Source organism: Schistocerca serialis, chromosome 2, assembly GCF_023864345.2.
Source record: "Schistocerca serialis cubense isolate TAMUIC-IGC-003099 chromosome 2, iqSchSeri2.2, whole genome shotgun sequence".
NCBI classification, from domain to species: domain Eukaryota; kingdom Metazoa; phylum Arthropoda; class Insecta; order Orthoptera; family Acrididae; genus Schistocerca; species Schistocerca serialis.
The window spans coordinates 764,491,658-764,519,357 of NC_064639.1; the positions used below are offsets into that span (position 1 = coordinate 764,491,658).

At 39.3% G+C, this 27,700-nt stretch overlaps 1 protein-coding gene across 1 annotated transcript in view; it reads right to left on the minus strand.

Moving 5' to 3' along the window:
* The window catches only part of LOC126457983 (GPI inositol-deacylase), a 166,289-nt gene that overhangs the window by 73,995 nt on the left and 64,594 nt on the right, over nt 1-27,700 (minus strand). Inside the window, exon 7 of the mRNA XM_050094745.1 lies at nt 25,675-25,822. Coding sequence (XP_049950702.1) covers nt 25,675-25,822 — 148 coding nt within the window. The remainder of the gene's footprint in view (nt 1-25,674; nt 25,823-27,700) is intronic.

Here is a 27,700-nt window from a genome sequence, read left to right on the forward strand (position 1 = left end):
CTAACTGTAAAATTCTATAGAGAGAATAATGGATACTGTTCATGTTTGCAAATTTCAGCAGCCATGTTTAAAGCTGGCCATGGGATAAAATCAGTAACAGCCACAAAGATATAAGAGTTCCAGCCATTACTGCTTCAACAGCCAGCATAGGATGTTATAGAGAATGTTAAGTTACTTGGCGTTCTCCAAGAACCAGATTTTGGCGGCATTAAAGAAAAAATATGTTCATCATCTAGAATGGGCTGTGCTGAGAGAATAAAGCAAGGAACACAGTGAAAGTTTCATGTTGACTAAGGCATGAAAATTTTCATGCATATATTAATTGTGAAATGATGTATAACTAAGTGGGCATATCTATCAATTTGTTCACTGTTAAGACAGTGTACTCTATAACTCATTTTGACATTGTTTCAGCTTATATACTAGGTCATGAACTGCTGGTACTGGAGAATTTTGCTGAAGCTCCCGTGCTATTCCTATGGCTGTGCAATGTAGTTGCAGCTCGGATATTTTGAAGCACATTTAAAAAGACATGAAGACATGAGAAAATTGCAACCATATCACTATTTGACCATTGCATAAATTACAAAAAAGTGTCACTGAAATAATCCAGCACTGAAAAATAAGACCACTCAAAGTGAAAAATACATCACTCTCTGACGATGGTATTACCAGTCAGATTTTACATTGAAGACACTCTGGAATTAAATCCACATTTAGCTCATATTTATTGAGAATATCACCAGCAATAAACAATTCTACGTCTGGAAAAGAATGTAGGTCACACCTATTTATAAAGAAAAGTACAACAGTGAACGGACTGAATTACAGACACAAGCTGCCACTTAGGGCACCAGACTGGAAGGGGCACAACAACTATAAGATTTCTATATGGACTGTATCACAATTAGTAGCAGCAGCTTGGAGCACCAAGCTGAGAAGGAATCCCAAGTGAGAGATTTGAATAAAGTGAGTCTCAGAAGTAATAGTGAAAAATGACATGGGTAAAAGTGTACGATAGAAAATAGGGAGGGTGGAAGTCGGGTGTGGGGAGAGGGGGGAGATGGACATGTATTGAACGAAAAATTGCTCAGTTGGAAAACTGTTCTCAAACCTGCCATTGATCAATATATAATATCTGTCTGTTGCACGATCCTAGAAGCTCAGAGAGTATGCCATTCTTAGAAAAGAAGCTTTTCTCAAAGAATAATATGGGTTTACAGAAAACACTTGTACCAAGACAGTTAATTTATTCACACAAAGTGTCTTGGACGTAGTTGATACTGATTACTGTTAACTGTTTGGCAGTGTCAAGTAATAATCAATGTACAACTATATGGAGTATCTTTACAAAGATGTGGATGGCTTGAAGAACATGGCTAATGAAAACAGTACATTATACTAGATGACGAAAGTTCATCAGAAATGAAAGTTACACTGGAAACATAACAGCACTGGTAATATTCTCCATCAACAGAAACAGTTTATAAGAATGGTGTCGGTGGAGTCTATCAGCAGGACGGGTTTCACTAGACATGGCCTGCACCTCAACAGGTATGGGAAGGGGAGGTTGGCAAAGCTTATAGGTGACAGCATAGATGGGGTTGGTGGGATCACTCATGGGAAAATTCCTGCAGTAGTGGGTGTTAGAGCTGCACCTTTTTTAGATTGAAGTCAGCTGATAGGTATTCCTGCTTAAGGGAAGTTTCTCTAACAAGGGAATCACTTTTGACAAAGCTTAGGTATCCGAGTAATGAGGGAATTAGTATATTTCATCAAAATATACAAGGTATTAGAGATAAAGTTAGTGAACTGCTTATAGATGTTGACTCTGAAATTACTGGTATATCTGAACACTTCTTAAATAAGGAGATAATTCAGAGGCTTCCTTTACCAGGATACAGGTTGGCTGGCAGCTTTTCGAGGAGCTCTTTGCGGTGTGGGGGAGTAGCCATGTATGTGAAAAACGGCATCCCATTTGAGTCAATTGATGTTTCAAAGTGCTGCACTGAAAAGGTGTTTGAATGTTGTGCAGGTGTGGTTAAATTTAACGAAGCTAAACTTCTAACTGTTGTTATTTACAGATCCCCAGACTCCGATTTCACAACATTTTTGTTAAAGCTAGAGGAGGTTCTTGGTTCACTTTATAGGAAATACAAAAAGTTAGTTATATGTGGTGACTTCAATATTAATTGTATAAGTGGTTGTGCAAGGAAGAGGATGCTGGTAGACCTCTTTAATTCACATAATCTTATGCAAACCGTATTCTTTCCAACGAGAGTGCAAGGGAACAGTAGAACAACCATAGACAACATTTTTGTTCATTCCTCATTACTAGAAGGGCATTCTGTTAGCAAAAAGGTGAATGGCCTTTCAGATCATGATGCACAAATTTTAACTTTAAAAGATTTTTGTGCTGCAACACGTGTTAAATATAGTCATCAGCTGATCAGTAAAGCTGATCCAGTTGCTGTAGAGACCTTTGTAAACCTTATAAAGGAACAAGAGTGGCAAGATGTTTATAGCGCTGATACAGTAGACGATAAATATAATGCTTTTCTCAAGACTTTTCTCATGCTCTTTGAAAGTTGCTTTCCATTAGAACGTTTAACACAGGGTACTAGCACAAACAGGCAGCCTGGGTGGCTGACTAGAGGGATAAGAATATCTTGTAGAACAAAGTGGCAATTATATCAAAACGTTAGAAACAGTCAAAATCTAACTGCAGCAGCCCATTACAAACAGTATTGTAAGGTGCTTAAAAATGTTATTAGGAAGGCAAAAAGTATGTGGTATGCAGATAGAATAGCTAAGTCTCAGGATAAAATTAAAACCATATGGTCAGTCATAAAGGAAGTTGCTGGTCTGCAGAGACAGGTCGAGGATATAGAATCAGTGCGTAGTGAGAATGTCCGTGTTACTGATAAGTCGCATATATGTACAGTATTTAATAATCACTTTCTGAATATAGCAGGTGAACTAAATAGAAACCGAGTCCCAACAGGGAATCAAATAGCGCTCTTAGAAAAAAGTGTTCCGAGACTGTTACCTGAAATGCTCCTCCATGATACTGACAAGAGGGAGATTGAGTTAATAATTAAATCACTAAAGACCAAGTACTCTCATGGATATGAAGGGGTATCTAGCAGAATACTGAAGTATTGTTCTATGTATGTTAGCTCAGTTCTCAGCCATATCTGTAACTTTTCCTTTAGGAGTGGTCGGTTTCCTGACCGATTAAAGTACTCGGTAGTGAAGCCACTTTATAAAAAGGGAGATATTGATAATGTTGACAATTTTAGACCTATTTCTATGCCATCGGTATTTGCTAAAGTTATCGAGAAGGTTGTATATACAAGGTTACTGGAGCATTTAAATTCACATAATTTGCTGTCAAATGTTCAGTTTGGTTTTAGAAATGGTTTAACAACTGAAAATGCTGTAGTCTCTTTACTCTGTGAGGTTTTGGATGGATTAAATAAAAGGTTGTGAACGCTAGGTGTTTTCTTCGATTTAACGAAGGCGTTTGACTGTGTTGACCACAAAATATTACTGCAGAAGTTGGACCATTATGGAGTAATGGGAGTAGCTTACAATTGGTTCGCCTCTTACTTTAAGAACAGAAAGCAAAGGGTAATTCTCCGCAATATTGAGAGTGGTAGTGATGTTCAGTCCCAATGGGGCACTGTTAAGTGGGGCGTTCCCCAAGGGTCGGTGCTGGGGCCACTGCTGTTTCTTATTTATATAAATGATATGTCTTCTAGTATTACAGGTGATTCAAAAATATTTCTGTTTGCTGATGACACCAGCTTGGTAGTGAAGGATCTTGTGTGTAATATTGAAACAGTAACAAATAATGTAGTTCACGAAATAAGTTCGTGGCTTGTGGAAAATAATTTGATGCTAAATCACAGTAAGACTCAGTATTTACAGTTTCTAACTCACAATTCAACAAGAACCGATATTTTGATCAGACAGAAAAGGCATATTATAAGCGAGACGGAACAGTTCAAGTTCCTAGGCGTTCAGATAGATAGTAAGCTGTTGTGGAAAGCCCATGTCCAGGATCTTGTTCAGAAGCTAAATGCTGCTTTATTTACCATTAGAACAGTATCTGAAATAAGTGACACTTCAACACGAAAAGTAGTCTACTTCGCATATTTTCATACGCTTATGTCGTATGGTATTATTTTTTGGGGTAATTCTTCTGATTCAAAAAGGGTATTTTTGGCTCAAAAACGGGCTGTTCGAGCTATATGTGGTGTAAGTTCGAGAACGTCTTGTCGACCCCTATTCAAAAATCTGGGAATTCTGACATTGCCCTCACAGTATATATTTTCTTTAATGTCATTTGTTGTTAGCAATATTAGCCTATTCCCAAGAGTTAGCAGCTTTCACTTAGTTAATACTAGGCAGAAATCAAATCTACATGTAAAATGCACTTCCTTGACTCTTGTGCAGAAAGGAGTGCAGTATTCTGCTGCATCCATTTTCAATAAGCTACCACAAGAACTCAAAAATCTTAGCAGTAGCCCAAACTCTTTTAAGTCTAAACTGAAGAGTTTCCTCATGGCTCACTCCTTCTATTCTGCCGAGGAGCTCCCGGAAGAGCTAAAAAATTAAGCAAATTGCAGTGTTACATTGTTGATTTTCTTCATTTACTTATGACTTGTCACCTGAATATGTTTTTTTCTATTTCATTTTATCTGTTTCTAATATCGTGTTATAATTTCATGTATTGACTCGTTCCATGACCATGGAGACTTCTCCTTAATTTGGTCCCACGGAACAATAAATAAATAAATTAAATAAGTAGAAGGGGCACTTTCAGATTATTTACTGGTGGTGCTGTTGTCTGCAGCTGAACAATTGTAAGAAAATGCAATACCACTTAGGGAGTGTGTCAACATATTGTACTGAATGTCAGCTCTTTAAAATTAAATACATGCAATATAAAGTGCATAACAAAGAGAAAAAAATCCTACAGTACCCTATTATATGATTAACGGTAATCTTCTAGAGCCTGATATGCCATCTGAATATCTAGGAGTAATATAAAGAAGTGATATGAAATAGTATAATCACATGAAATCAGCAGTGTGAATGGAAGACTAGACACATAGGTAGGGTTCTGGGTGAATGCAGCACACCAGTATAGGAAATGCAAGAGCAAATAATTTTAGGCAGTAAAGGAAACCACTCAATAGCAAAAGCATTGAGTCGTTGACCACAAATGGGAAAAAAAAACTTGTTAACTTTTGGAGTCAATTCTTTCTTGCACTAGAGTATAGACACCCTGTCCTCATTCCTCCACAACATCACACCATCTCTCCTACCTGCTTCACCTGGTCCCCCTCAACTCAATGTTCCATCTTCATGCTCATTGAGTGCCACTTCTTTGAAGTCTCCATCCATACCTCTGTACATATTAAACCCACGAACCACCAACAGTACCTGTATTTTGACAGCTGCCATCCCTTCCACTCCAAAAAATTTCTCCCATACAGCCTGGCCACATGTGGGCAATGTATCTGTATTGACAAGAGCTCTCTTGCCCAATATGCTGAAAGTCTCATGAGTGCCTTCACTGAAAGGCGCTACCTCTACCTCCCCTGCCCCCCAAAGCTGCACTACAAACATATATACCATGAAAATTAAAGAGACCTTTGGAGAATAGAGAACCACTTGCATGAATATCAAGAGCTCAGATGAAAACCCAGTTCTAAGCAAAGAAGGGAAAGCAGAAAGGTGGAAGGGGTATATAGAGGGTCTATACAGGGGCGATGTTCTTGAGGACAATATTACGGAAATGGAAGAGGATGTACATGAAGATGGAATGGGAGATATGATACTACGTGAAGAGTTTGACAGAGCACTGAAAGACCTGAGTTGAAACAAGGCCCCAGGAGTAGACAACATTCCATTAGAACTACTGACAGCATTGGGAGAGCCAGTCCTGACAAAACTCTACCATCTGAAGAGCAAGATGTATGAGACAGGCGAAATTCCCTCAGACTTCAAGAAGAATATAATAATTCCAATCCCAAAGAAAGCAGGTGTTGACAGATGTGAAAATTACCTAACTATCTGTTTAATAAGCCACAGCTGCAAAATACTAACGCGAATTCTTTACAGACGAATGGAAAAATTGGTAGAAGCCGACCTCGGGGAAGATCAGTTTGGATTCCGTAGAAATGTTGGGATACGTGAGGCAATACTGACCCTATGACTTATCTTAGAAGAAAGATTAAGGAAAGGCAAACCTACGTTTCTAGCATTTGTAGACTTAGAGAAAGCTTTTGACAATGTTGACTGGAATACTCTCTTTCAAATTCTGAAGGTGGCAGGGGTAAAATACAGGGAGCGAAAGGCTATTTACAATTTGTACAGAAAGCAGATGGCAATTACGAGGTGTGGCTAGAAAAAAACCGGACCAGTACTGGTGAAACAATAAAACGAATGCAATAAAGCTGAAAGCCGCGTGGCCTGTCACGTGACTCTCGCTCTGCCTACTGCTCGAGTTTCATCTGCCTCCTGCACTCAGTCTGCCCGTGGCGTCTGTTTTAAGTAGTTGACGTTTTGTCTGTGCGTCGGAAAATGTTGAGTGTACAGAAAGAACAGCGTGTTAACATCAAATTTTGTTTCAAACTAGTAAAATCTGCAAGTGAAACGTTTGTAATGTTACAACAAGTGTACGGCGATGATTGTTTATCGCGAACACAAGTGTTTGAGTGGTTTAAACGATTTAAAGATGGCCGCGAAGACACCAGTGATGACACTCGCACTGGCAGACCATTGTCAGCAAAAACTGATGCAAACATTGAAAAAAATCGGTAAACTTGTTCGACAAGATCGCCGTTTAACAATCAGAGCAGTGTCTGAGTTAACAGGAGTTAACAAGGAAAGTGTTAGGCAGATTCTTCATGAAAGTTTCAACATGAACAAAGTGTGTTCAAAAATGGTTCCAAAGTGTCTCACAATTTAACAGAAGGAACACCGAAGAATGATTTGTTCTGACATCCTGGAAAACATTGAAAGTGATCCCACCTTCTTACAAAATGTTATTACTTGCGATGAATCGTGGTTTTTTACTTACGATCCCGAAACTAAACGCCAATCGATGCATTGGAAAACTCCTGGTTCTCCACGACAAAAAAAAGCACGAATGTCAAAATCGAAATTCAAGGCAATGATGATTGTTTTTTTTTGACATCAAAGGGATTGTGCACATTGATTGGGTACCAGAGGGACAAACAGTGAATCAGCATTACTACATTAGCGTCCTGGCTACCCTACGTGAGCGAGTACGGAGAAAACGGAACGATTTGTGGAGAAAAAAGTCATGGATCCTTCACCAAGACAATGCCCCAGCTCACAGTGCGTTGTCAGTGAAGACATTTTTGGCAAAACACAACATTCCCATCTTAGATCATCCACCCTATTCACCTGATTTGGCCCCCTGTGACTTTTTTCTTTTCCCTAAAGTCAAGTCAGCTTTGAAAGGAACTAGATTTGAGACTGTTGAAGCAGTAAAAGAAAAAGCAATGGAAGTAATGTATGGACTTACCGAAAATGATCTGCAGCATTGCTATGAACAGTGGAAAATTCGTATGGAGCGGTGTAGAGACCGAGGAGGAGAGTACATTGAAGGAGATAACATGAAATTGTAAATAATTGTAAATAAATGTTTTTTCCAGCATCAGTCCGGTTTTTTTCTAGCCGCACCTCGTATAAGAGTCGAGGGACATGAAAGGGATGCAGTGGTTGGAAAGGGAGTGAGACAGGGTTGTAGCCTCTCCCCAATGCTATTCAATCTGTATATTGAGCAAGCAGTAAAGGAAACAAAAGAAAAGTTCAGAGTAGGTATTAAAATCCATGGAGAAGAAATAAAAACTTTGAGGTTCGCCAATGACATTGTAATTCTGTCAGAGACAGCAAAAGACTTGGAAGAGCAGTTGAACGGAATGGACAGTGTCTTGAAAGGAGGGTTTAAGATAAATATCAACAAAAGCAAAACGAGGATAATGGAATGTAGTCAAATTAAGTCGGGTGATGCTGAGGGAATTAGATTACGAAATGAAACACTTAAAGTAGTAAAGGAGTTTTGCTATTTGGGGAGCAAAATAACTGATGATGGTCGAAGTAGAGAGGATATAAAATCTAGACTGGCAATGGTAAGGAAAGCGTTTCTGAAGAAGAGAAATTTGTTAACATCGAGTATTGATTTCTGAAAGTATTTGTATGGAGTGTAACCATGTATGGAAGTAAAACACGGACGATAAATAGTTTAGACAAGAAGAGAATAGAAGCTTTCGAAATGTGGTGCTACAAAAGAATGCTGAAGATTACATGGGTAGACCACATAACTAATGAGGAGGTATTGAATAGTATTGGGGAGAAGAGGAGTTTGTGGCACAACTTGACTAGAAGAAGGGATCGGTTGGTAGGACATGTTCTGAGGTATTAAGGGATCACCAATTTAGTATTGGAGAGCAGTGTGGAGGGTAAAAATTATAGAGGGAGACCACGAGATGAATACACTAAGCAGATTCAGAAGGATGTGGGCTGCATTAAGTACTGGGAGATGAAGAAGCTTGCACAGGATAGAGTAGCATGGAGAGCTGCATCAAACCAGTCTCAGGACTGAAGACCACAACAATATCTTCACATCCCCCCCAATCCTTCCACCACCCCCAAGAAAAAGCTACAAAGGAGTGCCCCCCCCTCTTCACCCAGTATCATACGGGATTGGAACAACTGAATCATATCCTTTCCCAGGGTTTTGATAATCTACCATCATGTCCTGAAATGAGGGACATCCTACCCAAGATCCTTCACATCTCTCCTAAGGTGGTTTTCTGCTGCCCACCCAACCTACACAACATCCAAGTCCATTCCTGTAACACTCCCACTACCAACTTTTCCAATCCAATCAACCAGCACTTCCTACTCTATTTCTGTCACAGGCTCATCCTACCCCACCACAGGCAGGCCCACCTCTGATAACAGCCATGTCATATACCAACTCTTCTGCAATCAATGCACATCTTTTTATGTTGGAATGTCTACAAACCAGTTGTCCAATAAAATGAATTAAAACTGAACAAAGCTCCAGGCACCAATGGAATCCCTATCAGATTCTATACTGAATTTGCAGCTGAGTTAGCCCCTCTTCTAACTGTAAACTATCTTTCAGATCCCTCAAACAAAAAATCGTGCTCAGTTCTTGGAAAAAGGCACATCTAATATCCGTCCACAGAAGGGGTAATAGAAGCGATTCACAAAATTACCATCCAATGTCCTTGACATCGATTTGTTGTAGAATTTAAAAACATTGATTGTGTGAAACCCAACTCGCACTTTTCTCACACGACATACTGAAAGTTTTTGGATCAAGGCAACCAGGTAGATGCAGTATTTGTTGATTTTCGTAAAGCATTTGATTCAGTACTGCACCTATGCTTATTGTCAAAAGTACGATCAAATGGGATATCAAGTGAAATTTATGAGTGGATTGAGGACTTTTTATTAGAAAGGACACAGTGTGTTAGCCTTGATGGAGAGTCATAATTGGATGTAGAAGTAACTTTGGATGTGTCCCAAGGAAGTGTGTGGGACCCTTGCTGTTCATATAGCATATTAATGACCTTGCAGACAATATTACTAGTAAAATCAGGCTTTTTACAGATGATGCATTTATCTATAACGAAGTACTATCAGAAAGAAGCTGCATAAATATTCAGTCAGACCTTGATAAGATTTCAATATGATGCAGAGATTGGCAACTTGCTCTAAATGTTCAGAAATGTAAAATTTTCCACTTAACAAAAGAAAAAAAAGTAGTGTTCTATGACTATAATATCAATGAGTCACTGTTGGAACCGGCCAACTCATACAAATACCTGGGTGTTACTCTTTGTAGGAATGTGAAACAGAATGATCACATAGGTTCAGTCGTGGGTATAGCAGATGGCAGACTTTGTTTATTGGTAGAATACTGGGGAAGTGCAATCAGTCTACAAGGGAGGTTGCTTACAAATCACTTGTGTGACCAGTTCTAAAATATTGCTCAAGTGTGTGGGACTCATACCAAATAGGACTAACAGGGGATATTGAATGTATGCAGAGAAGAGCAGCACAAATGGTCACAGGTTTGTTTAATCCATGGGAGTGTGTCACAGAGGTACTGAAGGAACTGAACTGGAAGACTCTAGAAGATAGACATAAACTATCCCAAGAAAGTCTATTAACAAAGTTTCAAGAACCGGCTTCAAATGATTTCTTCTAGGAATATATTACAATCCCTTACATACTGCTCACACAGAAACCATGAGGATAAGATTAGAATAGTTACTGCATGCTTAGAGGCATTCAATCGTCCTTCCTGTGCTTTATATGTGAATGGCAGAGGAAGAAACCCTAATAACTGGTACAATAGCATGTACCCTCTGCCATGCACCTCATGATTGTTTGCAGGTTATAGATGTAGACATAGATGTAGAATGGCCACTGCTAAACTGTGGCCAAGAACAAAGTTGCCTAACCAGTGTCACGGCATGCAACAAAGCACAACTTGCTTAATTTCAGCGGCTGTTTCACAACCTGGGCCATCTGAATCCTCCCCTCTATCACCAGCTTTTACGAACTACACAGCTGGGAGTTATCCTTGCAACACATTCTTCACTCCTGTAACTCTTCTGGCCTCCATCTCTATTAACCCATTGTCCCCACACTCTCCAGCCAACAATTTTCCCTTCCTCTGTCTTATCACCCACACCCAATTCACACTTCCATGACATCTTCAACGTGTGCCACTCCCCGCCGACTACAGAACATGCCCATCACATGCCTCACCCATACTCCTGCCTCAGGCATTCCTAGCCAGCAAACTGGCTACCTCCCTCTGAACTGCAAGCTACCTACCCCAAACCCTTCATCTTGCCTCCCGCCTCTCTCACCCCCTATCCACCCCAATCTATCCGACACAACCTCCACCCCACACTGTCCAACTGCAGAACAGTCTGTCAGAACTCTTCTACTATAAATGCCTTTGGAATTATTATTGAACAGGGATGATAACAGACTTTGAAAGAATTTAGCACAGACTGCTAGGTTCTAAGTAGGTCAGCGTAGCCCATACAAAAGTGTGAGAGAGACGCTCAATGAACTTAAAAGGAAAATTTGGAGAAAAGGCAGTTTCGTTCTCGAGAAATTTAGGGCACTGGCTATCAAGGCAGTTTAGAGAACAATTCCACTGCAGCCATCACAAACCAACCACAAGGTCCATGAAATAAGATATGAGATTTTAGGGTGCATACCAAGGATCATACACGGTCATTCATTGCCTCACTCAGTATTCATTCATTCATGTACATAATTTTACTGTTTATTGACTGAGGATCATTAAAATTAATGAAACTCAAGTTTTTCTAATGTGTTTATCTGACATGTTCCACACCCAGAAGGAGCCTCTCTTTTGTGGGCCTATGGAATGAATAATTAATGTAATCTAATCTAAGAAAAGGAATAGTACAAAAAGTTGCATATACTGGTATGAAGTACCTTCTGTGTTGCAGTTTGCAGTGCTATGGCTATGATGACAAATCTTTACAAAGAACTCTCAATTAGAAGAAAGTAAAAGGCAAGACATGGGAAGAGGACCTAGCACCATGACAGTTCATGTTTCTTCAACTTGTAAAGAGTGTGATTGATCAAATCAGGAAGATCCTCTGACATAAATGTCTGAAGCCAATTTTTTTCGGGCAATCACAAAATGTAAGATCAATCAGAACTGCTACACACTGCTGGAGCATATGACATTATGTGTAAGTGTAACAAAGCATACAGAAGGGATACAGGTTGTGGAGTTAATGAAAGCTTAAAAGAGAATAAACAATATGACTGCCTCAAGCAAACCAGCAAGTCAGATGTAAATGAACACAGTAAAAACTGTGGTCAGAATATAGGCCTCACAAATTTTCATATTTTAGCAAAAGCCTCATATCAATGTAAATGAAAAGTCAGAGGTAATACAGACTGCTAAATGCCTCAACAGTCAGTACTATAAGAATTTTACTGGTGAATGCAAATATAAACTCTAACAAAGTGTCTCTCACACATCAGCCCACCGGTATAACAATAAACATTTCCATCATCATGACAATGTCATTAAATAGTCAGTCATCAACATCTATGTGATGGATATGGAAAATGCTGTCTGTAAATTAGAAAAATGTATGCCAGTGCAAAGCAGTTCACAAAAAAAGATTTCAACAGGAAAGCAGAAACATCAGTTAGGAAGATTCTGCAAGAATGATGCAGTACCAAGCCTAAGTGGTTTTAAAATCTTTGGCAACAGCTGTGCAAATCTACATTCTTATGTGATCTGTTTTAATATTTATGAAAAGTTGTTTAAGTGATTACAATTACCATTTACACTGAAAGGGAATCGTAGGTGAGAGTCAAGTATGTGCTGTGCAGTGCGCATGTGTCTTTTTATTCTAAATACCCATGTTACCTGCTCACATGTGACAACACTGAATGGCAAGCAACAAGTAGATCAAAGGAAATCTTCCATGATGGCTCCATACAAATGAAAATTCCACTTCAAAGTAATATTTTTTTCCACATATTTCCCACCCATACCATATTATTTTTATAATACCAATTTTATCCTTCTTATCCTCAATTGCTGAAAGAGTTGTTCAACATAATGCATGCTGTAGTGTTCCTGTAGTGTCTATAAATGAAACTAAGAGATGCACAGTACCAAAGATTATTGCAGTCCTTATCAGCCTCTAACAACATGTCTCATACTTATGTACAAGACAACCTTTTCATTCAACAGGTTTTAAAAAAATCTTAATATAAAGAAATATTCTTGAGCAGATGACAGAGGATGGGTGCAAACAAGATATATCAGCATAATTGCTTACAATATTGGTAACATCATGTACTCAGCAGTAGTGACAGACACAATAATTGCACCTCAGAAAGCACAGCTCTGTAACAGGATGCAAAGGATGGAACAAATATTAGGGTTTTTAACAGCCAGTCAAACAGTATGTATATAAATGCATTTAGCTATTGCTGAAATACAAACTATGCATATGGGAAAACTGTATCTACACTAATGCACATACATTAAGGATAATTGCAGAATGTGGTGCCACACAATGTGGCACTACACAAAACTGGTGCTAATAGCATAGGCACATAGGGAATACACATGACACAGATTTGTAAGTCCACCGTATCGGTGATAAGTAGAGAAAACTGTCCCAAAACACATGTGTTGCAAAACGCGACTGTTTCGTGAACATGTAACCCCGACATCAATATGGGATATGATCATCATGCACACATACACAGGCCACACAACGGGTTGGCATACTCTGGATCAGGTGGTTGAGCAGCTGCTGGGGTATAGCCTCACAGCTGCTGCGGTATAGCCTCACATTCTTGCACCAGTGCCTGTCGGAGCTACTGAAGTGTCATAGGGGTTTGAAGACGTGCAGTGATACGTCGGCTGAGAGCATCCCAGACGTGCTTGATGGGGTTTAGGTCTGGAGAACAGGCTGGCCACTACATTCACCTGATATCTTCTGTTTCAAGATACTCCTCCATGATGGCAGCTCAGTGGGGCCATGCGTTATCATCCATCAAGAGGAAGGTGGGACCCACTGCACCCCTGAAAAGGCGGACATACTGGGGTAAAATGATGTCGTGATACACCTGACCTGTTGCAGTTCCTCTGTCCAAGACATGCAGGGGTGTACGTGCACCAATCGTAATCCCACCCCACACCATCAAACCACGACCTCCATACAGGTCCCTTTCAAGGACATTAAGGGGTTGATATCTGGTTTCTGGTTCACGCCAGATGAAAACCCTGCGAGAATCACTGTTCAGATTATACCTGGACTCGTCTGTGAACATAACCTGGGACCACTGTTCCAAGGACCATGTACTGTGTTCTTGACACCAGGCTTTATGTGCTCTCCTGTGACCAAGGGTCAGTGGAATGAACCTTGCAGGTCTCCGGGCAAATAAACCATGTCTGTTCAGTTGTCTGTAGACTGTGTCTGGAGACAACTGTTCCAGTGGCTGCAGTTAGGTCCCGAGCAAGGCTACCTGCAGTACTCCGTGGCCGTCTGCAGTCACTGAGGTGAGATATCGATCTTGTTTGGTGTTGTACACTGTGGACGTCCCATACCGTAGCACCTGGACACATTTCCTGTCTGCTGGAATTGTTGCCATAATCTTAAGATCACACTTTGGGGCACACGGAGGGCCTGGGCTACGAGCTGCTGTGTTTGACCAAACTACAGTCACCCTAGTATTCTACCCTCATAACATCATCAATATGTGTTCTTTTAAGCATTTTCAACACAGTCACCATTAGCACATTTGAAAATGTCTGCACACTTACTCGCTGCACTGTACTCTGACATGCACCAACACACCTCTGCATATGTGGACTGCTGCCAGCACCACCGTGCGACAACTGCAGGTCAAATGCACCACATGTCATATCCCGAGGTGATTTAAACCCGCAAACCGCCCACCAGAGCATTGTTTTACCATTACCAGCATTATCCTTAATTTATGAGCATGAGTGTATTTTGTCTCTGACCGAAAACCTTTGATTAAGAAAGCCAGGTTAGGTTTTCAAATTCACACACATTCACACAATTTGTAACCCACAACAGTAGTGCATAAACGGAAGATTCCTCTTTAATTTTGATTGCAAAATATGTTATCATTGTCACAATTTTATTAAAATTAAGATATTATGGTTTTATCACATTATACTACATAAAAATACCACTGTGAACCCAGTGTACTATGTAGAAAAATGCAGTTGGTGGGAATGTGTGAGGATTCAGTAACTTTATTGTTGTAAGTTAAATCAAAACAGACAGGTGATTACACAATTGTAATTAGAAGGCATTAGACAAGAAAGTAATGACTGAATTGATAAAACAAAAATAACAGTTTGTTACAAAAACTGTACAAGTATATAAAATAGGAAATTCACTTGAAAAAAATTGTTTACATTATGAGACAGAAAGGGAAGCAAAATTCCTTGTTTTGCTGATAAAAACGCTTCCAGTAGATCATAATACTCTTAGAACTACACATTCCTTGTTGTGGAAGAAAAGATGGACTGGTTGGGGAAGTTAGAGGGGGGGGGGGGGGGGGGGGGCAGGAGGAGGGGGCAGGGGGGAGCAGGCAGGTGGACAAGCAGGTTCTCAGACTCTAGGATGCGAGGACCACCTTTTGTAAGGATAAGAGGAGGTAAAGATGAAGGAAAAGTTGTCTGGAAGATAATTTGGTAGATTTGTCAGGGAGATAACTCGGTAATATATAGTACACTGGTAAGTACTGTTCCAGCTTTAGTCTAGAGAGGAATAGAGTAAGCAAAGAAGGATAAAAACAAAGACTGGGAATGATACAGAAGTTGAAGAATAGAGAGAAAAATGCCCAGAGCACTACCTTATCTCAAGGTTGCTATACCTCCAATAATTTCTGCTGTAAAACCCCCTTGGCCTCATGCACTGACCCACTACCATGTACTCCTTTGGTAAATTCTATAACGTTAAACACAAAGTATCAAATGAAACAACTCATGTTTTTCCTTCATCTTTGCTTCTCTCTTTGTCACCTGTGATCCTTCCCCCAAAATCCAAATCCCCTTTTCCTCCAACTTCTGATCTTTCCCAACCAACTCCTTTTTCCTTCTTGAAGAAGTTCTGAAAGCTCAAAGTGACACTAGGAATTGCATCTCTAGCAGTGAAAACTGCAAATAAGTGTTCTACATCTACATTTATACTCCGCAAGCCACCCAACGGTGTGTGGCGGAGGGCACTTTACGTGCCAATGTCGTTACCTCCCTTTTCTGTTCCAGTCGCGTATGGTTCGCGGGAAGAACGACTGTCTGAAAGCCTCCGTGCGTGCTTGAATCTCTCTAATTTTACATTTGTGATCTCCTCGGGAGGTATAAGTAGGGGGAAGCAATATATTTGATACCTCATCCAGAAACGCACCCTCTCGAAACCTGGCGAGCAAGGTACACCGCGATGCAGAGCGCCTCTCTTGCAGAGTCTGCCACTAAACATCTCCGTAATGCTATCACGGTTACCAAATAACCCTGTGACGAAACGTGCCGCTCTTCTTTGGATCTTCTCTATCTCCTCCGTCAACCCGATCTGGTATGGATCCCACACTGATGAGCAATACTCAAGTATAGGTCGAACGAGTGTTTTGTAAGCCAACTCCTTTGTTGATGGACTACATTTTCTAAGGACTCTCCCAATGAATCTCAACCTGGTACCCGCCTTACCAACAATTAATTTTATATGATCATTCCACTTCAAATCGTTCCGCACGCATACACCCAGATATTTTACAGAAGTAACTGCTACCAGTGTTTGTTCCGCTATCATATTATCATACAGTAAAGGATCCTTCTTTCTATGTATTCGCAATACATTACATTTGTCTATGTTAAGGGTCAGTTGCCACTCCCTGCACCAAGTGCCTATCTGCTGCAGATCTTCCTGCATTTCGCTACAATTTTCTAATGCTGCAACTTCTCTGTATACTACCGCATCATCCGCAAAAAGCCGCATGGAACTTCCGACACTATCTACTAGGTCATTTATATATATTGTGAAAAGCAATGGTCCCATAACACTCCCCTGTGGCAAGCCAGAGGTTACTTTAACATCTGTAGACGTCTCTCCATTGATAACAACATGCTGTGTTCTGTTTGCTAAAAACTCTTCAATCCAGCCACACAGCTGGTCTGATATTCTGTAGGCTCTTACTTTGTTTATCAGGCGACAGTGCGGAACTGTATCGAACGCCTTCCGGAAGTCAAGGAAAATAGCATCTACCTGGGAGTCTGTATCTAATATTTTCTGGGTCTCATGAACAAATAAAGCGAGTTGGGTCTCACACGATCGCTGTTTTCGGAATCCATGTTGATTCCTACAGAGTAGATTCTGGGTTTCCATAAACGACATGATACTCGAGCAAAAAACATGTTCTAAAATTCTACAACAGATTGACGTCAGAGATATAGATCTATAGTTTTGCGCATCTGCTCGACGACCCTTCTTGAAGACTGGGACTACCTGTGCTCTTTTCCAATCATTTGGAACCTTCCGTTCCTCTAGAGACTTGCGGTACACGGCTGTTAGAAGGAGGGCAAGTTCTTTCGCGTACTCTGTGTAGAAACGAATTGGTATCCCGTCAGGTCCAGTGGACTTTCCTCTGTTGAGTGATTCCAGTTGCTTTTCTATTCCTTGGACACTTATTTCGATGTCAGCCATCTTTTCGTTTGTGCGAGGATTTAGAGAAGGAACTGCAGTGCGGTCTTCCTCTGTGAAACAGCTTTGGAAAAAGGTGTTTAGTATTTCAGCTTTACGCGTGGCATCCTCTGTATAAAATAACAGTGTTCTAAATTCAAAATTGCTTTCCAAAACAAAATCAACCACAGGTCATGGTGTCTGCAGAGCAAGCAGACAGAACTATTGCTGCGTATTCATAGATACCTAATGAAGAAAGAAATGCTGATTCAACAATGGTTTAGCTTGTTGTGTGCAGGAGTTCCCTGCATTTTGATTTCACATTTCATGTTAGTACCTGGATTTGTAAACATACAGAAAGGAGTAACAGGTTAGAGACCAGATGTGAACTGACTTTGTAATACTACTCCATTCAGTATTCTGTGCTGAAGTAGTTTTGTAGCAAAAGTATCACACACTAAACAAAATTTAGTTCCCATTTTTTTTACTTCTGATTATAAAAATTAACTGTCTGCTGCGTTTCTGGAGTGACAAAAATAGTGAAGAGATCATACAATATGGCATACACTGAAGCACCAAAGAAACTGCTATAGGCATGCGAATTCAAATACAGATATATGTAAAGAGGTAGAATACGGCACTGCAAACAGCAATGCCTATATAAGACAATAAGTGCCTGGTGCAGTTGTCAGATCAGTTACTGCTGCTACAATAGCAGGTTATCAAGATTTAAATGAGTTAAAATGTGGTGTTATAATCGGTGCACTATCAATGGGACACAGCATATCCAAGGTAGCGATGACGTGGGGATTTTCCTGTACGACCATTTCACAAGTGTACTGTGAATATCAGGAATCTGGTAAAACATCAAATCTCTGACATCACTGTGGCCGAAAAAAGATCCTGTAAGAACAGGACCAATGATGATTGAAAAGAATCGTTCAATGTGACAGAAGTGCAACCCTCCCGCAAATTGCTGCAGATTTCAATGCTGGGCCATCAGCAAGCATCAACATGTGAACCATTCTGAAACATCATCGATATGGGGTCTCCGAGGCGAAGGCCCACTTGTGCACTCTTGATGACTGCACAAGACAAAGCTTTACGCCTCGCTTGGGCTCGTCAACACTGACACTGGACTATTGATGACTGGAAACAAGTTGCCTGGTTGGACGAGTTTTGTTTCACATTGTATTGAGCGGATGGACGTTTACAGGTACGGAGACAACCTTATGAAACCACAGACCCTGCATGTCAGCAAGGGACTGTTCAAGCTGGTGAAGGCTCTGTAACGGTGTGAGTTGTGCGCAGTTGGGCAATTCCAGCAGGACAATGCGACATCCCACACGTCCAGAATTGCTACAGAGTGGCTCCAGGAACACTCTTCCAAGTTTAAATGCTTCCGCTAAACTCTCCAGACATGAACATTATTGAGCATATCTGGGATGCCTTGCCATGTTGTTGTAAGAAGATGGCCACCAACTCGAAAGTTCATCATGTTTCTCCGCAGAAAAAAGCTAATTCTATCGGTAAAAAGAAATTGGGCACAGATTGCAAGGATGAAATAACAAAGTTAAAGGAATGTGTATCGAGCCTCCAATTTATAATCAGTGCTATGAAAGAAGATATTCTGAAATTTCAGCTCAGAAAAAGTGAGCCGAATTCTCTAAAAAGTTCCGAAAAACATGGCTGCTGCCAGTGAAAAGTGGACTAAAATCACATACAAGAAAAACACTCAAGAACTGCAAAATTGTGTGAATAGTAAATGTAACGACAATGCAAGCATTGTGTATGAAAATGCTTTCGAAGTGCTCTCAATTATATACAGTAATAATACAATAAAATGTGTCGAGCCGCATGGGAAAAAAGACTACGGAAAAAAAAAAAAGCTTTAAACCTCAGGGAAAATACAATTCTACCGTGAGTGTGGTTGCCGACAGTGTTTCAAAATCAACAACTTCTTAAGATGGATTATCGACTGCTCTGAACAAATGACAAGAAACAAACTGTGTCAACAGGCAACACAAAAGTTCAGGTAGGCCAAATCACCATCCAACAAATTTTGGGAAAATAAACCCGTTTGCGGACAGTCAGGGGAGGAACATAGCATCTGAATTTCAGTGTAGAAGCATTCACAGCATTACTACTAGTACAGTGAAACCTGGTGCAACATTTCAAGCAGTGACTTCTACAATTTTCGTTGAGAAAACAGCATCAAAAACAAAGACTTTTTCATGTTCTTAGCGGGAACGAACGATGTAGCAAGAAATGAAATGCCTAATAATCTCACTCAAAAGGAAGCTACATGAATTTAAAAACTCAAATGTTATCATCTTCTCAGTTCCACATCGACACGACTTACCAAATTGGTCATGTCTAAATGAAGAAGTGCGGTGAGCAAATAAGGAAATACAAAATATATGCTCGAGATTCGAAAACGTAACATTTGTGGACATAAGCGGCATAGGAAGAAGATTCCACACAACCTATGGTCTACACCTCAACAAACTAGGAAAAGACTTGGTTATAACATGGATTGAAGAAATAGTAAACAACAAACTGAATGCAGAGTGTTATGCTACAGTGGCCATCCCTCTCAAGGACAAAAATCACAAATTCACTGATGAATCAGCCACGAAATACCAGGTCAGTGATACAATACATCAGCAAGACAAAAGTGACTTTTTTTAGGACAATAAAACTTTCCACCAGAGCAACACCAGATGCAAGTGTACGTGATCCACATATGCCTGAAGCAGACCTCAGTTCAAACAAGTGCAATTTATCGTTTCTTCATTATAATGTACAGGGTTTAGGAAACAAAATAGATGCATTTAAATCATTCATCACAGAGCTAGCTCCACATGTAGTAATAGTCACAGAACACCAAAACACGGTAGACAACATTCATCATTTCAGATTAGAAGACTATAACCTAGCAACATTCTACTGTATAACACAAAACTAAGGTGGTGGTGTCACCATTTATGTGAGAAAATGTAAGTTAATAACAGCCACAGAAAAAGTATTTTGGACAAAAAAATTCAATGTTGACAAAGATTTCGAAATTACAGCTCTTAAACTCACATTTTGTACTGTTCTGTTCATTGTTATAGGTATATATAGGTCCCCAAGTGGAAACTTTGACGCTTTCCTGGAATCACTTGATGGCGTTCTAAGTAAATCAGTAAATCAAAGTCAGGTTGCAGAAATGTAAACGTTATCATACTTGGAGATCTGAACATAAACCTTACTTGACAACCAGGAAAGCATGTGTTTTGCAGATTGCATCCTTTCTTATGAGGCTAAAGACATTCTTGGACTAGTACCCACTAGAATGTCTAACACACCTACATGAATTGATCATATCATTACAAATTATGACCATATCATCTCAGCAGACATAATAAATGGTCACCTTTCAGATCATTTAGGCCAAACACTAGTACTAAAATGCAATACCAAGTTCAAACCAAGAAAAATGTGTGAGCACAAGCGAATACTATCTGCAAACAACATTGCCAAGCTAAGACTTAGTTTAAGTCAGGAATCATGGGAATCAGTTATTACTACCAATGGGGTAAACAATAAATGGAATGAATTTGTAGAAATCCTGACTGGGCACCTAAATAGGACCATGCCAATAACAAAAGTAAATATTCACAAAAACCAACCTTTAACATCAAAACCTGTGCCATTAGACTGTAAAACAAAAGATCTAAAAGAAAAAATGGAAAACATGTATCCCTTACACAGACTAACTGACTCAGAGATACATAAAGAAACCTACAAGCAGTACAAATACAAGTACCGCAAAGAAGTCAGAAAATTAAAAGCAGAAAGAATCAGCCAAGAGATACGAAACTCAGATAATGCCTCAAAGTCTTGCTGGTCACTTGTAAATAAAATAAGAAATACGGAAACAGACACCAAAATTAATAATGTAGAATTAACTGTGAACAATAATGTCATTTCTGATCCCTTTCTGGTCAGCAATATTTTCAATAATTACTTCATAGACATCGTCGAAAATGATGTCTGTATGAAACAGGATAAACAGCACATATTCATGACTAGTGACAAACAGAACTGCAGTAGTACACTACCTGCAGTAAGTGCTTATGATATTTTGCAGCACATTGATAGGTTCAAAAACAAAAAAATCAGCAGGAATAAATGAAATTTCTCCATATCTAATGAAGGGATGCAAACATGAACTTTTGAAACCACTACTTCATCTTATAAGCTGTACACACGAAGAAGGTGTCTTCCCTGACAGGTTGAAACTGGCTGTAATTAAACCATTACACAAAAAAGGGGAAAGAAAGCATGTACAGAATGACAACCCCATAGCCCTGATCTCAACACTCAGCAAACTAACAGAAAAAATAATATTAAAAAGAATCCTGGAACACTACAATAACGCTGACGTACTAAGGGATTTCCAACATGGTTTTAGGAAGGGTCGAAGTACTATGTCAACAGCTGTACAATTTTTTCACCATGTCCTTCAAAACGTAAATGAAAAGTCTCAAATGGCAGGAGTATTCTTGGACCTATCAAAAGCTTTTGACAGAGGACATCACAATATACTCTTGTCAAAAATTGCGAAGAATGGTGTCACTGGAAAACTCGTGCAATTGCTTGAAACATATTTAAAAGGCAGGCAACAGTGCACAGAAACCCTATATTATAATGGAGAGCAGAAAAGGTCAAGTATAAGAAAAATACATTTTGGGTTTTCCCGGTCTCCATTTTAGGTCCAGTCCTATTCATATGTTATGCAAATGATTTCACAAGTTCTCTAGGCAGTAAGCAATTGGTCACTATGTATGCACCGAGCGAGGTGGCGCAGGGGTTAGACACTGGACTCGCATTCGGAAGGACGACGGTTCAATCCCACGCCCGGCCATCCTGATTTAGGTTTTCCGTGATTTCCCTAAATCACTCCAGGCAAATGCCGGGATGGTTCCTCTGAAAGGGCATGGCCGACTTCCTTCCCTAATCTGATGAGACCGATGACCACGCTGTCTGGTCTCCTTCCCCAAACCAACCAACCAACCACTATGTATGCCGATGATACATCTGGTGTCTGTTGTGCAGACAGTGAGACCGGCCTTGTCGAAGAAATTCGTAGCTTTATTGAAAAGGCAGGAGCACACTTCGAAAAAGACAACTTGAAAGTAAACAGGGAAAAAACAAATAACATTCATTTTAAACCCAGTGCTATAAACAGGCATAACACTGAGACTAAGAAAACTCTGTCAAATAGCTGTTCAGATTGTAAATTCTTGGGACTATACACAGATGACAGACTCTCATGGAAGCAGCAAGCTGACCATGTCTGCAAAAAAATAACATCCAGACTATATGTATTAAGAAGATTATCACCATATTTCAATTCGGAAACTCTAAGGACTGTATATTATGGGTTATTATACCGTTTCTTGTCATATGGGATAGTACTGTGGGGCAGCACATGCCAAACAAATATGAAAAGAGTCTTCACACTGCAAAAGCGAGCCTTAAGGACTGTAGCAAAAGTAAAACAAAGAACCTCTTGTAAAACACTGTTCACTAGACACAATATTCTTACAGTTTATGCCATGTATATACTAGAAACTATAATGTTAGTGAAAGACGACACTAAGATCACAAAAAGAAATATGGACATCCACCACTATGAAACAAGGCATAAAAAAGACTTTCATATGGTTACCACAAGATTAACTCTAACAGCACAATGTCCTTATATCCACGGCGCTGTCTTCCACAATTCATTACCAGATGAAATGAAAACAGTGACGGGCCATACTTTTATAAAGTGCATCAAGCAGTGGCTTATTAAAAATGCCCCTATAATCTAGACCTAAATGAATCATGAAGTAATAAGAAAGCAGATGTAATAAGAAATAATGTAAAAAGAAAATTCTAATTGGAAAAATTAATTTTTATTTTTTATATACTTTATATACATTTATGATGTAATAAGAAATTAATTTTTATTGTTTTATATACATTTATAACGTAACAAGAAATAATGTAAAATGAAAACTCTAATTGCAAAAATTTCACATTTATTCTTCATATACTTTGATAAAAAAGGCACATGCATGTAAAAATTACGTGTTACGAGCAAATGAAATTCAGTTCCAATTCAAAACGTGCTGTTTAGAAGAGATCTCTACATCGTCATACTCTTACGGATTTATGGACAGCCCTGCAGGATTCATTGTGTCAGTTCCCTCCAGCACTACTTCAGACATTAGTTGAGTCCACTCCACGTCATGTTGTGGCACTTCTGCATGCTTCTGGGGCCCTTCACGATATTAGGCAGATGTACCAGTTTCTTTGGTTCTACAGTGTATCTCAGTAAGTAAGCCAGGGATACTGTAATGCTAGTAAAGTAGTGGGGAAATACCTTTCTGGGTATACAGAGATTAGCGGTGACATTTAAAATGCTGAGAGATGAAATCTGTTGGACAAGACAGAGATAACATAAGGAATAAAGGATGAAAGGAAGCCAAAACAAAGATAGAACAAAAAATGAAGAAGTTTTATTTGATACTAATAATATATGATGGACTTCACAGTTAATGCTGTTTCATACAAACCTAGTTATTCAAAGAAATAATCTATGCTTTAAGTTGCATGAAAATTTCACACTATAACATTTTTTTAAAAATAGAACAGAAAAGAGTTGTGTCTACTTACATAATGTTTTGGTAGGAAAAACTGTAGCATGTCTAAGAGACAAACAAAGTGACAAATATTACAGCTTTCAAAATTTTTAATAAAATAATTTCCAAACCTTTCCCTTTAGTTCACGACTCTCCTGAACCATTGTTTGTGAATGATTTAATGATGTTTTCTTTCATACCAAAGATTATTTTTCTTCCCACCCCTCCCCTCTCTCCGTGCCCCCCATCCCTCTCTCTCCTAAAAGAAACTGTGCATGGGATGCAAGTGTTAAAGAGGTCATGAGATTAAAAAAAGTTTTGCTTGCATCTGCAGCGTTCATCATAGTTTATGACTTTTGACAGTCATACATTTGTCCCCCATTAACAAAACAAACAAAGGAAGCAGCAACATTTTAGTCTTGTGAGAAAACTTGTGATTCTACATTTAAGAAATAATATGTGGCTTTATTTCACCTGGTAACATCTAGCACAAAGCACAGTTAGTATAAATCATAAACAAAGAAAGATTGGGACATATTTCCAGTTATGAATAGACTACAGTCTGCCTTGACATAACATAAGGTGGCAATGTGAATATGACAGGGTACAAATGTAGATTGTACAATTTCCCCTCTATCAAGCACCAGTACATCTTACTTTTTTTTGCTCTGTTTCAGAGTTTTGCTATTCTCCTGAAGAGTGAACTTTTAAAGGCCAAAGATTCAACCAAACCACTCTATCTACAGGCCACAAATGGCCCATGGGGACCATCCGACCACTGCACCATCTGCAGCAGAGGACGCTGAGAGGAGGGGCGTGTGGTCAGCACACCGCACTCCCGGCCGTTATGATGGTATTCTTGACCAAAGCCGCTACTATTCGGTCGAGTAGCTCCTCAATTGGCATCACGAGGCTGAGTGCACCCCAAAAAATTTGGAACAGCACATGGTGGCCTGGATGGTGACCTATCCAAGTATCGGCCACGCCCGACAGCACTTAACTTCGATGATCTCATTGGAACCAGTGTATCCACTGCAGCAAGGCTGTTACCAAAGATTCAAACAAGGTTTTTTTAAATTTTTTTCATTCATGTACCCATCAGACCTGCTTCAGTTTTTTGCTTTTTTTTGCTCAGTTACTAGTTTCTCCCCTTCAGTATCAAACATCATTAAAATTTATTTTGACATTCATTTATCACAGATTTATATTAAAACTGGCATTCTTTACAGAGTAGCAGGGCATTAACTAGACTGTGAATTTGAAACATGAGGACACTGTCACGTAACAGGAAGTACAGAAAGATGGTCAGTAGCAGGCTGAAATGTCCAGTCAGTGTAAAAAGCTTCCACATATGGTTCAGTTAAAAGAGCATAGTTCACACAGCATATGGACACTAGCTTGATCTCAGTCTGGTGCAGTTTTTAAAATGTTTACAAGTGTTCTAAATGTATACTGCATGTGATGCAAAAATGTATATAAGCAAAAGAGAAACAAACACCATTAATATGTCACTGATGAAAACTGTGACTGAAAACTTCATGTAAGTGTCATTTAATTGCGCCTGTCAGCAACTTAACGTGTCTTCTTTATAGTAAGTAGCAATCTGGCTTTTCCTACATTGGTGGTATTCCTATCAGGCATTTCCATTGTTTATAAATACAAACCAATCATTTACTTACTGGATTACTTGTAGGTAATAACCGTAACACAACATGGGTGAATGATGTGTTAGCCTTCAATTTCAGTAAGTCCACGTGTATCATTTTTCTCTTCACTGATGCAGAAGGAAGGAACACTGTTTCATTTGAGAGATTGACACCAATATCACTGAAAAACAAATGGTCTGTGATCAATTACTCCAATTGGAAATGTCAAAAGATGTGAACTGGGCAATAAACAAAACACAAAAGATCATCTCTTAGGGCATCTAAGGAAAGAATTTTTGAATAAGGGATAATAAACCTTTATTTGCAACTGGTTGGCTGATTTTTCATTCTATTCTGAATCACACAGCTGCTGTTTTGCAGCCACATTTAATATTTTGAAAGAATTTTGTGTTGCACAGTGATAATGAGGAGTGAAATTTGGAGAGATATAGGATACAAAATATGCAGAAGTGGAGAGGAATGAGACACATATATAATGATACCGGTTTCTTCATTAATCTATTCAATCATTCATTTAGCAGTGTTTTCTATTGCTCTACAAATAACAACTGCCATCAGGTGAGAATAATGTGTAACTCCTTCATGAACCTATGTGCAACACCCCTGAATTACATGTGTCATTACAAATAATTTATTTATAAATACTGGTACTATGAAAAAGGTAAATATATGCAACTCAATGCAAACAAAACAGCTAAATTACATGACATCTATCTTACAGTGCTGCTTTGTTACATAGGGACATACATAATTTTAATACAAGATAAAAGAATGTTTATTATATACCAGGAAGACAGTTTCATTTAACTAAAATGTCTTCAAGATATTGTGTGCACTTCACATAAGTGCAGCCTAAAAATTACAGAAAATAGGAGGTGATAAAGTAATTATCAGTATATAGTTTATGGGGTACAAGACAGCTGATGTCCTGTATTGGCACTACTCCAAATAACATCGCTTTGAAACTTCCTGGCACATTAAAACTGTGCGCTGGACTGAGACTCGAACTCGACCAGTGTCTTTCATGGTAAAGAGATCTACCAGCTCAGCTACCCAAGCATGGTTCGTGACCCATTCTAACAGCTTTATTTTCACCAATAATTCCCAACATGCCTTCCATACTTCATAGTAGCTCTCCTGTGAAACTTGCAGGCCTAGCATTCCAACGGAATATTGCTAAGGCATGGCTTGACCACAGCCTGGGGGATGTTTCCAGAATGAAATTTTCACTCTGCTGCAGAGCAAAAATTTCATTCTGGAAACACTGCCCAGGCTGTGGCCAACCCATGTCCCCACAATATCCATTCTTCGAGGAGCGCTAGTGCAAAAAATTTCACAGGAGAGCTTCTGTGAAGTTTGGAAGGTACAGGCAGGAGTTGAGCTGTAAGGACAGGTTGTGAGTCATGCTTGGGTAGCTCAATCAGTAGAACACTTGCTCACGAAAGGCAAAGGTCCTAAGTTCAAATCTCAGCCCAGCACACAGTTTCAATCTGCCAGGACATTTCACAGCAGCACACACTCTACTGCAGAGTGAAAATTACAATCTGGAATAATACTTTGGTTTACACAAAATTTGCTTTTTATTCTATCTGTAAGTTTTCATTTTTGGTGTTAGTGTTTATCAAGTAAAAATAGTAATGTTTATGTCTTAAACATTACATTTAATGCTTTTATGAAGTGTGGGGTCTTCCCAGATGGAATGAAGCTTGTTATGGTGAAGCCTCTCCACAAAAAAGGAGACACAACACAAGCAATAAACTATTGTCCTATCTCTCTCTCTTGACTACATTTGTGAAAAGCCTAGAGAACGTACTGTATTCCACATCTGTGAGGCACCTCAAAGACTTTCACATCAGTTGGGATTTTTGTGACCTTTCTACGGCATTAGACTGTATGCATCACAAAATACTGCGCAACAAAGCCTGCCACTACGGCATCAAAATGACAGTGGGAAACTAACTACACTCCTAACCTCAAGATGAGAAAACATAGAACTATCCTATGGCTATATCATTACCCTGAGATGTAGAATAGTGGT